This window comes from Corvus hawaiiensis, chromosome 22, assembly GCF_020740725.1.
Source record: "Corvus hawaiiensis isolate bCorHaw1 chromosome 22, bCorHaw1.pri.cur, whole genome shotgun sequence".
NCBI classification, from domain to species: Eukaryota; Metazoa; Chordata; class Aves; order Passeriformes; family Corvidae; genus Corvus; species Corvus hawaiiensis.
The window spans coordinates 8,215,504-8,225,548 of NC_063234.1; the positions used below are offsets into that span (position 1 = coordinate 8,215,504).

The following is a 10,045-nucleotide window of genomic DNA, read 5'->3' on the forward strand; positions in this document are numbered from 1 at the left end:
CCACACACCGGGGTCAGCCCCACACATACCGGGGTCAGTCACACACACACGGGGTCAGCCTCGCACACACCGGGGTCAGCCCCACACACCGGGGTCAGCCCCACACACACGGGGTCAGCCCCACACACACCGGGGTCAGTCACACACACCGGGGTAGTCACACACACACACGGGGTCAGCCCCACACACACCGGGGTCAGTCACACACACACCGGGGTCAGCCCCACACACACGGGGTCAGCCCCACACACACCGGGGTCAGTCACACACACCGGGGTAGTCACACACACACCGGGGTCAGTCACACACACACCGGGGTCAGCCCCACACACACCGGGGTCAGTCTCACACACACACGGGGTCAGTCACACACACACCGGGGTCAGTCCCACACACACCGGGGCAGCCCCACACACACCGGGGCAGCCCCACACACACCGGGGTCAGTCTCACACATACCGGGGTCAGCCCCACACACACGGGGGTCAGCCCCACACACACCGGGGTCAGCCCCACACACACCGGGGTCAGCCCCACACACCGGGGTCAGTCACACACACGGGGTCAGTCACACACACACCGGGGTCAGTCACACACACCGGGGTCAGTCACACACACACCGGGGTCAGCCCCACACACACACGGGGTCAGTCACACACACCGGGGTCAGTCACACACACACCGGGGTCAGTCACACACACACCGGGGTCAGCCCCACACACCGGGGTCAGCCCCACACACACCGGGGTCAGTCCCACACATCGGGGTCAGAATTCCCCCTTCTCCCCCAGGTCACCGCACCCATCGAGACCAGCCCCACACGCCCGGATCTGCCCCACACGGTCTCACTCGGCGGGACTGGGCGGCACCGGGGGCTGGGAAGGGGCTGGTGCACGCCTAACCCTGGGGGTCTGCACCCATTTTGGGGGGGAAGCACTCATCCCTCACTGGGGGACGCAGGGGAAGGACCCCCGAGCCAGGGAGGCTGGGGGAGAAGGGGAAAGTACAGAAGGAAAGAGCTGGGGAGGGACAGAGGAAAAGAGGGAAGTTGGGAACAAGTCTCAGGGGGAATTATGGCAGAGAGGAAACCTGAGGGGAAGCTGAGGGCGGGAAACCCAAGGGCAAGAAACCCTTAGGTAACTTTTGGGAGCCGAGACACGCCCAAGGGGGACTGAGCAAGGGAAAACCTGAGGTAACCCTGCCGGTGCCGCGCTGGCCGGAGGGCGAGCAGAGAGCCCCGAGGGGCCGGGAGGGCTGAGGGCGGCGGCGGCCCCGCGCATGCGCGAGTGAGCGCACGCGATCGCCGCAGAGACCGGGGCCGCACCGGGAGAGAGGCCCCGCCCGCGGTGTCACGTGACTGGCGCGGGCGGGCGAGGGCGCGCGCGCACACGTGTGCAAGCAGGGGCGCGCGAGGGCACGTGTGCAAGGGGGGGCGCGCGCACGTGTGCAAGGTGGGGCGCGCGAGGGCAGGTGTGCAAGGGGGGGCGCGCGAGGGCAGGTGTGCAAGGTGGGGCGCGCACACGTGTGCAAGGTGGGGCGCGCGAGGGCAGGTGTGCAAGTAGGGGTGCGCGAGGACAGGTGTGCAAGCAGGGGCACGCGAGGGCAGGTGTGCAAGGGGGGGCGCGCGAGGGCAGGTGTGCAAGGGGGGGCGCGCGAGGGCAGGTGTGCAAGTAGGGGTGCGCGAGGGCAGGTGTGCAAGGGGGGGCGCGCGAGGGCAGGTGTGCAAGGAGGGGCGCGCACACGTGTGCAAGGTGGGGCGCGCGAGGACAGGTGTGCAAGTAGGGGTGCGCGAGGACAGGTGTGCAAGGGGGGGCGCGCGAGGACAGGTGTGCAAGTAGGGGTGCGCGAGGACAGGTGTGCAAGGGGGGGCGCGCGAGGGCAGGTGTGCAAGGGGGGGCGCGCGCACGTGTGCAAGGTGGGGCGCGCGCACGTGTGCAAGTAGGGGTGCGCGAGGACAGGTGTGCAAGGAGGGGCGCGCGAGGGCACGGGCGCGCGCATGCGTGGGAGCACAGGTGCGTGGGGGCGCGAGCGCGTGACGGCGATGGCAGCGCTGCCCCGCTGTGCCGTGCGCGGGTGCGAGCCCTGCTCGTGCACGAGGGGGCGAGCACGGGGCTGCGCAGCCTCGCGTGAGCGCACCCCTGCAGCAGTGCGTGAGTGCGAGTTCCTGGGGCGCCTGGGCCCGAGAGTGCGGGCACACGCGTGTGAGCACACAGGTGTGCGGCGTGTCACGCCGTGGGGTGGGTGTGAGCAGCCAGCAGAGCCCCGCTCCGGATGCACGAGAGCCATTTATTGCGGGAGGCGCCAGACAGCCCGCGGCAGCGGGGGGGGATAAGGCAGGCGGCAGCGAGTTAAAGCTCGGGGGTGCTGGGGGACAGCCGTGCTCGGGGAGCGGGGCCGGGGCTACCCCCGCTCGTGCTGCACCCCGATGGGGGCGGCGGGGGCCCAGGCGGCCTCCCCCGCCCCGGCGCTGGCCCCGCCACCGGGGTCCCGCTCCTCATAGCCGGGGTTGCGTCGGCCGGGGGCCAGGCGGCAGAAGCAGCCTCCCCGTGTCCCGGAGTAGTGGGCCAGGAGGGCGGCCACGCTGGCGAACTCGGTGTTGGAGTGCTGCCGTCGGGAGAGAGGGGAGAGGGAGAGGTGAGCCCCCCGTGCAGGCTGTGCCCACGCACCCCTGAACTGAGTGTGCCCGCGCAGCAAATCTCTGCGTGCCCGCGTGCCAGCACACCCACGCACCACACACACCCCTGGTGCAGCAGGTACCCACGGAGCCGAGGCACCCACGCACCAGGGCACAGGTGAACACGTGAGTCCAACACACCCGTGCACACCTCTGCGTGTGGCGCTGGGGCACCGTGTGTCTGCACACCCACAGATCAAAGGCACCCTGACCAGTGCACTTGTGCATCGCTATCTGTGCGTTAGTGCACCCAAAATTCAGGTGCGTTTATACAACGAAGTGTGGATGCACCCACACCCGGGGGTACCTGTGTGCCACGCCCAGATGCACCTGTGCCCCGAGGCCCCTGTGAATCGATGTCCCCGCGCACTGACACCCCTGTGCGCACCCACACCCGTACACCTGAGCCCATCCCTGCGCCAAGGCACCAGTGCAGCCATGCACAAGCACACCACCAGCACGGTGCATCAAGTGCATGCACACACCAGTGCATCAAGGCACAAATGCACTTACAGCCCCGGTGCACCCACGCATGGGTGGTCCAAGCACACACAGAACATCAAGTAAATGCATGTACACACCAGTGCATCCATGCATGGGCACACCAAATGCAGTTATACATGCACCCATGCACCAAGGCACAGCACACCAGTGCAGGCACGCACAGATGAGCCAAATGCACTCACACCCACGCGCAGACACATCCCATGCGCTTACCCAGGTGCAGCCCCGAAGCGAACGCCCCCTGCCCTCATGCACGGACACCCCCTCACCAGCAGCCCCGGACTCACCTCCACGCAGAACCGGCCCTGGTGTGTCCTGGCGAGGCCGTAGGACACGACGCCGCAGGGCGCCCGCACCCACAGGCACCAGCGCTTGGGCAGCCCGGGCTCGGGGCGCAGGAGGAAGGCGCCGGGCACGTCCCGCCGCAGCAGCGCGACCCCGGCGTCCCTGGGGACGAGGCGGCGGTGGGGCCGGGGCCGGCGGTGGGGCCGGGGCCGGCGGTGGGCGCAGGGCTGGCCGTGCCGAGGATCAGGTGCTCGCGCACTCACCTGGCGATGCCGGCGAAGGCCCACACGCTCTCGGCCAGGACGCTCTCGTTTTCGGGCAGGAAGGCCAAACTCCTCGTCCCTTTGCTCTCCCATCCCGCCGCCGCTGCGGGAGCCCGTTAAGCCCCTCTTCGCCGCCAAACCCCCGTGGTACTGGGGCTGTGTGTGTCCCCGTGCCTCAGTTTCCCCCCCGGCACTCACCAGCGTCGCGGGGGTGCTGGTGGAGCTGTCCCTCGCCCCCGCAGTCCCGGTAGGCTCCCGAGCGCAGCACTTTGCTCCGAATGGCTTTCTTGCGCACCAGCACCGGCGAGCAGTAGGGATTCCCCGGGCGCCAGGCTCTGCCTTCCGCCTCTGGCCGCCGGTCCTGGGGGATGGACAGGCCGTGAGAGGGGTCTGGGGGCTCTGGCCATTCCCGTGGGGAATGTCACGTGAAACACCACACGGAAAAATGCTGTCCAAAGTATGCAACAGCAAAAAAGCTGTGCAAAACACCACGCAAAAAAACCCAGAAGAGAGCAGTGTGGGGGAAAAAAAAAAAAAAAAAAAAAAAAAAGTTGTGCAAAACACCGTGGGGAAAATGCAGTGCAAAAAATGCTGTGCAAAATGTCATGCAAAAAACATCGTGCAAAAAAATCACCCTGCAAAAAATGCAGTGTAGAAAATGCCATGAAAAAAAACACCATGCAAAATATGATGTGCAGAAGAAATGCCATGAAAAACACAATGGAAAAATCCCATGCGAAAAAATCACCATGCTGTGCAAAAACACAGGGCAAAAAGAAGAAAACCCACTGTGTAAAAATACCCTGCAAGAAATGCCACACCAAAACAGCCATGCAAACCACTGCAAAAAGTGCCATGTAAAAAAGTTATAAGGAATAGTGCTGTGTAAAAAAAGTTTTTCAGAAACATATGAAAAAGAAAATGCTGTGCAATAATGCCAAGGAAAAAAACGCACTGTAAAACCTCCTGCAAAATCGCTGTGCAAAAGAATTGCTGTGCAAATTGCCCGATGCCAAATGCCAGGCAGGAAAAGGCTCTCAAGGAAAGGCCATTTAAAACAGGCTGTGCAAAGCAGCGTGTGGGCATGGGCTGTGCAGGGTGGGCCCTGCAAAACGCGACCCTCAAAATACCGTGTGAGAAAAGGCTGTGCAAAGCACTGTGCACACACCACTGTGCAAAGAAAGGCTGCACAGAGAGGAAATGCAAGGGAACACCATGCAAGACACCAGGTAATAATGCGTGGTGTGACAATGTGCTGCACAAAACGCGAGAGAAGGCCGTGCAAGAGCTGCCTGGGAGAAGACCGCGCAAAAAACCCCTCTGCTAAAAGCACCATACACAGACTGCTGTGAAAGAGACGGGGCTGTCCTGTGCAAGACCAGGAGCTGGATGATCCTTGTGGATCCTTTCCAGCTCAGAATATTCTGTGCGAAGGAAAGGCCGTGCAAGAAAAGGCAGGCGAGACCCCGTGCACAGACGCACTGTGCCAAAGCACTCCTGCAAGGTGCCGAGCAAGGAAACACCGTGTGGAAATCCCAGGTGTGAGAGCACCGTGCCCGCAGAAGTGCGAAGGAGCAGCCGCCGGGGCAGGGCAGGGCAGGGCAGGGCAGGGCAGGGGCACCTACCCCGGTGCCCAGCGGGCCGAGGCCGGCGGGCGCGGGCAGGCGCCGGAAGGACACGAGGGCGTTGACGTTCCGTGACACCTCCTCGGGGTTGAGGGGCTCCCGCAGCACCCCCGGCCCCGGGAGCTCCCCCTCGCCTGCCTGCTCCTCGGGGTGCGCCAGGAGGTAGCAGACCTGGAAAGAGCGGCAGAGCAAGAGGTGCAGGGTCTGGACCTGCGGGAGGAGAAAGACGCTGCGTGCAAATATTAAAAATAATAATAATTATGGTGTTTTGGGGGTGCGGGGGGGGTTTGGGCCACCACCTCTCCCGGGAGCCCCACGAAGAGGTGGCAGAAGAGGGTGCTGGGGGGACTGTGGGGGTTGCGGGCCACGAAGGCGAACTGGCGGTCGGGGAGCCTCCAGGTGCTGTACAGGATCCGGCGCAGCGCGTGTGCCATCAGCAGCGTCTGCAGGACCGGGAGGGGGGTCAGGGGCACCCAGCACCCCTGCCCCCCCCAGGGTCACCCCTATTTGCACACACAAAGCAGCTTTTCAAGAGAAAAGCAATGCTCAGAGAGGTGCAGCCCTACAAAGCACCTTTCCAGCAGAACACTGACAGCTCCCCAGCACCCCTGACCCCCTCAGCACCTCTGACCTCTCCTCCCAGCACTCCTGACCCCCCTCCCCAGCACCCGTGACCTGCCAACCCCAGCAACCCTGACTCCTCTTCGCAGACCCCCACCCTTCTCCGCAGCACCCTTGACCCCCCATCTGCCCCCCCAACACCCCTGACCCCTCCCGGCATCCCTGACTTCCCTCCCCAGCTCCCCTGACCCTCCCAACACCCCTGCAACACTCCTGACCCCCCTACTCAGCCTCCCTGATCCCCAGCACCCCATCCCCCTTGACCCCCCCAGCCCCCTACCTCCCCATCAGCACCGTAGACCTTCAGCCCCTGCAAGCTGAACCTCAGCACCACCGACCTCCTCCTGGGACAGTCCTGTCGGGGGAGATGTGGCACTGGGGGGTCTGGGCTGTGGCCCCTGTGGGTGCCCCGATTATTTGGGGTCCCCTGTGTTTCCCAGCGAGGGGAGCAGTGGTAGATAGATCCCGACCTTCAGCGTCCGCAGCTGCTCCTCCAACCTCCCCGCTCGCTGCTGCAGGTCCAGCTCCTCCACTGTGAATGATCCCACATACTGGACGGGCAAAAACCCACCCGTGTCAGCAGCAGCCTCCCACGATGCTCCCCCAGGGAAACCGGCCCACGCTGAGATGATGGTTTGGGGAGTCGTGAGGGTGCAGCAGCACCCAAATCTCATCTCGGGGTGTCCATCCCCCACCCCGCCCATGGGTAAGTCACCTCTGCTGGCTTGGTGACGCTCCGGGCTCGCTGCTGGGGGGCCGCAGGGTCCGGCCCCCGCCCATTGCCCGGCTTCTTCTTCATGGCAGCGGGGTTTAGGGTGAAGGCTGGGTCAGGATGGGGTTAAGCAACTCCGATGCCACATCTGGGTTATCCGGAGCCCTCCAGGGTGGTGGTGCTGGAGCAAGCAGGGGGAGCCTGGTCCTGCCCCCGGGCACTGTCCCTGCGAGGAGGGAGGGGACAGACACAACCTGCCCCCACTGTCCCCCTGTTTCCAGCCCGCTGAGCCCTGGGGAGGTGCTGCGGTCCCTGCGCGGAGCTCCCCAAGTCCTGACGCCAATGCAGATATCCCCAGGTCCCGGCCGCAATAAAAGGGTCCCTGTATCTCAGACCCAACACGAGGGTCCCCCTGTGAGCCCAGGTGCCATGCAGGGCTCCCCACAACCTGACCCCGACCCCAAGGCAAAGGTCCCTGTCTCCCAACCCCAACAAAAGGGGTGCGTGAGGGTCATCTTCTCTTCCTGAGCTCCATTCGAGGGTCCCATGCCCCCATTCCAAGCAGCATGCAGGCAGTCCCCCACGTCCTGATCCCGACGGTGATGTGAGGGTCCCCAAATCCCCACCCCAAACGTGAGGGATGCAATGTCCACATTCCACCCCCCAAATGAAACCTAAGCAATCCCTGCATGCAGAACATACACTCTGGACCCCAAGCGAGGTGCATGCAGTCCCACATCCCGAACTCCAGCAAGGTTTTGGGGTCCCCCCAAGGTTTGGGGTCCCCCCCCTCCCCCTCCCGTGCTCCCTCCCACTTCCTGCGGGCCACGCAGCACTGAGACCCCCGCGGCTCTCCAGGGGGCAGCAGGTTTTGGGGTGCTTTTTGGTGCAGAGCAGCCACGGAGGAGTGCACCGGGCCCTTCTCCAGCCACCCAAAGGGGGCTCGTGCTCCACAGCCCTCGGCCGGGCTGAGACCGGCGCAACTCGTGTCACAGAGGCCCCGCCGCAGCCGCCTGGGTGCAAACGCGTGAAAAGGAGGGGGAGGGGGGGGGGGTCCGGCTGCCCCAGGCGCATCCGAATGGTGGGGGGAGGGTCCCTGCGGTGCCGTCTCCCCGTCACAAGCGCAGGTTGGCCCCTCTCCTTCCCGGCACAATTTGGGGGGTCTCCCCCCTCCCCCAGCCAATCCGCGGACAGGCAGCCCCCAAGCCCCGCCCCCCTTTTCCCACGCTTCATTTCTCAATGGAGCCCCCAGCCCACCGGCCACCCTGGGGGTCCCCAAGGGAGGGATGCTGACCCCCAAAATTTAGGTGGTGTGTGACACCAGACACTAAGCATCCCCTGGGACTCCCATCCCGCTGGACCCCCCCGGCTCACGGGCAGCTCTCGCTTGGATGGCTCCGGAGAAACGCAGGTGAAAAATTCCCGCTGCTCCTGCTCTCGGCCTCCGCCGGTTGTTTTTCCCTCGCCGGTGGCTCCCCCGGCAGCTCCGGCCGCGGCGCAGGGATGCTCGACCCGTGGGTGTCAGGCCCTCGCCGCCAGCCAGGCCCCGGCGAGCCCGAGCCCACCGAGCCCACGCCGGGCACGGGGCAGGCAGCAAACTCCCATTTCCTGCCTCCGATCTGCCCGCGATGAATCACCGCAATTTTCCTCCTCGGTTCTCTCCGTTTCTTGGAAGCGACGGCGAGCAGGAACGCTCGCTCGGGATTTTGGAAAACGCGGCGGCAACTGATTTTCTCTGCGTCTTTTCCCGTCTCCTCTGGCGTGCCCGGCAGAGCAGCGATTTCTAACCCTGACACGTACACACGTGGTTGCTCGCTCGCCACCCCCTGCCCTGATGCTCAGACCCTTTTCACCCCAATTTCTACATGCCCAGTGGGGTTTTCCCCACTGCTGCCTGCTTTTGCTGGAAAAAAGAATGAAGAGGGGTGGCTCTGGCCTCACTGCAGAGCAACCACGTAACCCAGAGCCTCCCTCACACCCTCCGGGCCAGCCAGAGCGAAGCTGCCCCCAGCCCCAGGGATGAGCTTGGCTCCTGGAATGGGAAAGCAGCAGTTTGGGAAGGAGCTGGGGTCTAACCCTCGGTCGTGCATCCAAAAATTCCTGTCTCGTGCCCCAGCAATCCTGAGGGTGTGAGGAAAAGGCCTCAGCATTGAAGACCAGTAGCACTGAAGCCTTGGGTCACCGCCAGCTGCTTCGAGACACCATGAGCTGCGATGGCAGGATCAATTGATACTGGAGAAACCGTGGAAAAAAAGGAAAAAGAAATAGGACAGATGGGGCTGAAGAGACAACAAAACGGAGCCCAGTCTGGCCAGGAAGCGGAGACTGGAGAAGAGCGAGTGGCAGAGCCTGCACAAACCCCCCAGAAGGCATTTCCTCTGCTGGCAATGAAGATTTTCCAATTCAACCCCAGACACTGCTCCTGGGAAGAAAGGATCACTCCTTTGGATTAAATACAACCAACCCCGTGGCTTTTGTTTTGGCTCGGTGTGCAGCAATCACTTAATTCAAACCACAGCCAGAGTCTGGTGATGAGCAAGGTTTTGGCACAACCCTTAATTCAAGGTGTTCCTGCTCAGATGTGAGAAATCTGTGTCATCCAGAGCAGTGTTTTAACAAATACCCATGAGATTGTTGGTGTGGGAATGCCATTGGGAAGAGGGAGGTTGAAAAACGCCCAGCAACTGGGTGAAGACTCCTTGTCCCCATAAATATCCTAGCACTGAGAAGTTTCTCCAATTCATCTCACCATAATGCCAACAAACCCCATGGCTTTGGTACAAGCAGCCCCAAGAACAAGCTATTGACTAACGTTTCTAATTGCTTTACATCCCTGTGGATCATTCTTTGATCAGAGCTTTCACTCTGTTTCCCATCAGCTGTGATTTTTAACCTGCTGTTTGTACCCTTCTTACAGGGATGCGAACAATTCAGGCCATTTCTATAGGAAATTTTTAAACTCCGAGTTAGAGGTAGCACACTGGGACAGCAGCAGAAAGGAATAAATTCAATGAAGTTGTTTTCTCCCTTTCAGTGTGTGTAATTCCCCTCCTCACAGCTCTTTGCAGCAGCACATTGGAGACTGTCAGGTCCCATTGGCATCACTGCCCTGGGCATGGCAGCGCCAGGGACGTGCTCTGAGGGCAGGTGCTGCTCCGCTGAGCAGGGCAGGGGGAGAAGGTTTCAGCTGGGTTTTTGTCCCCACTGATCACTGACAGGGGAGAAGAGGACCAGCAAGAGGTTCCAACAGAGCTTTTTTTCTCACTCACCTTTGTCTCCAGAGAAACCAGGGAAGGAAAAGGTCAGGAGTTGGTCCAACTACAGAGCTTGGCAGTGGCTCAGGCTAAATCACGCTGGCTTT

At 62.6% G+C, this 10,045-nt stretch overlaps 1 protein-coding gene across 3 annotated transcripts; it reads right to left on the bottom strand.

The window, feature by feature from the left end:
* Positions 1-2,266: 2,266 nt before the first annotated feature.
* SH2D5 (SH2 domain containing 5) lies at positions 2,267-8,688 on the bottom strand. Of its 3 annotated transcripts, none has more exons than XM_048326266.1 (10): positions 8,059-8,688; positions 6,688-6,910; positions 6,443-6,523; positions 6,253-6,327; positions 5,651-5,794; positions 5,352-5,561; positions 3,925-4,087; positions 3,727-3,829; positions 3,466-3,625; positions 2,267-2,604 (listed from the first exon to the last, which is right to left on the bottom strand). In XM_048326266.1, exons 2-10 carry the CDS (start codon positions 6,769-6,771, stop codon positions 2,401-2,403), a joined length of 1,224 nt encoding a protein of 407 aa, XP_048182223.1. In that variant the 5' UTR covers positions 6,772-6,910; positions 8,059-8,688; the 3' UTR covers positions 2,267-2,400. The 3 variants fall into 3 exon arrangements, with proteins under 3 accessions (XP_048182223.1, XP_048182225.1, XP_048182224.1); XM_048326268.1 differs by lacking the exon at positions 8,059-8,688 and adding an exon at positions 7,387-7,865; XM_048326267.1 differs by lacking the exon at positions 8,059-8,688 and having other exon boundaries at positions 6,688-7,380.
* Positions 8,689-10,045: the final 1,357 nt, after the last annotated feature.

Bases quoted from the DNA above. Each gene is read 5' to 3' on its own strand.
- SH2D5 (XM_048326266.1), bottom strand. From the start codon at position 6,771: ATGAAGAAGAAGCCGGGCAATGGGCGGGGGCCGGACCCTGCGGCCCCC. The intron at 4,088-5,351 runs GTAGGTGCCCCT...TCCATCCCCCAG, and splicing joins TCGGCCCGCTGGGCACCGGG to GACCGGCGGCCAGAGGCGGA. The intron at 3,830-3,924 runs GTGAGTGCCGGG...GGGCTCCCGCAG, and splicing joins CCAGCACCCCCGCGACGCTG to CGGCGGCGGGATGGGAGAGC.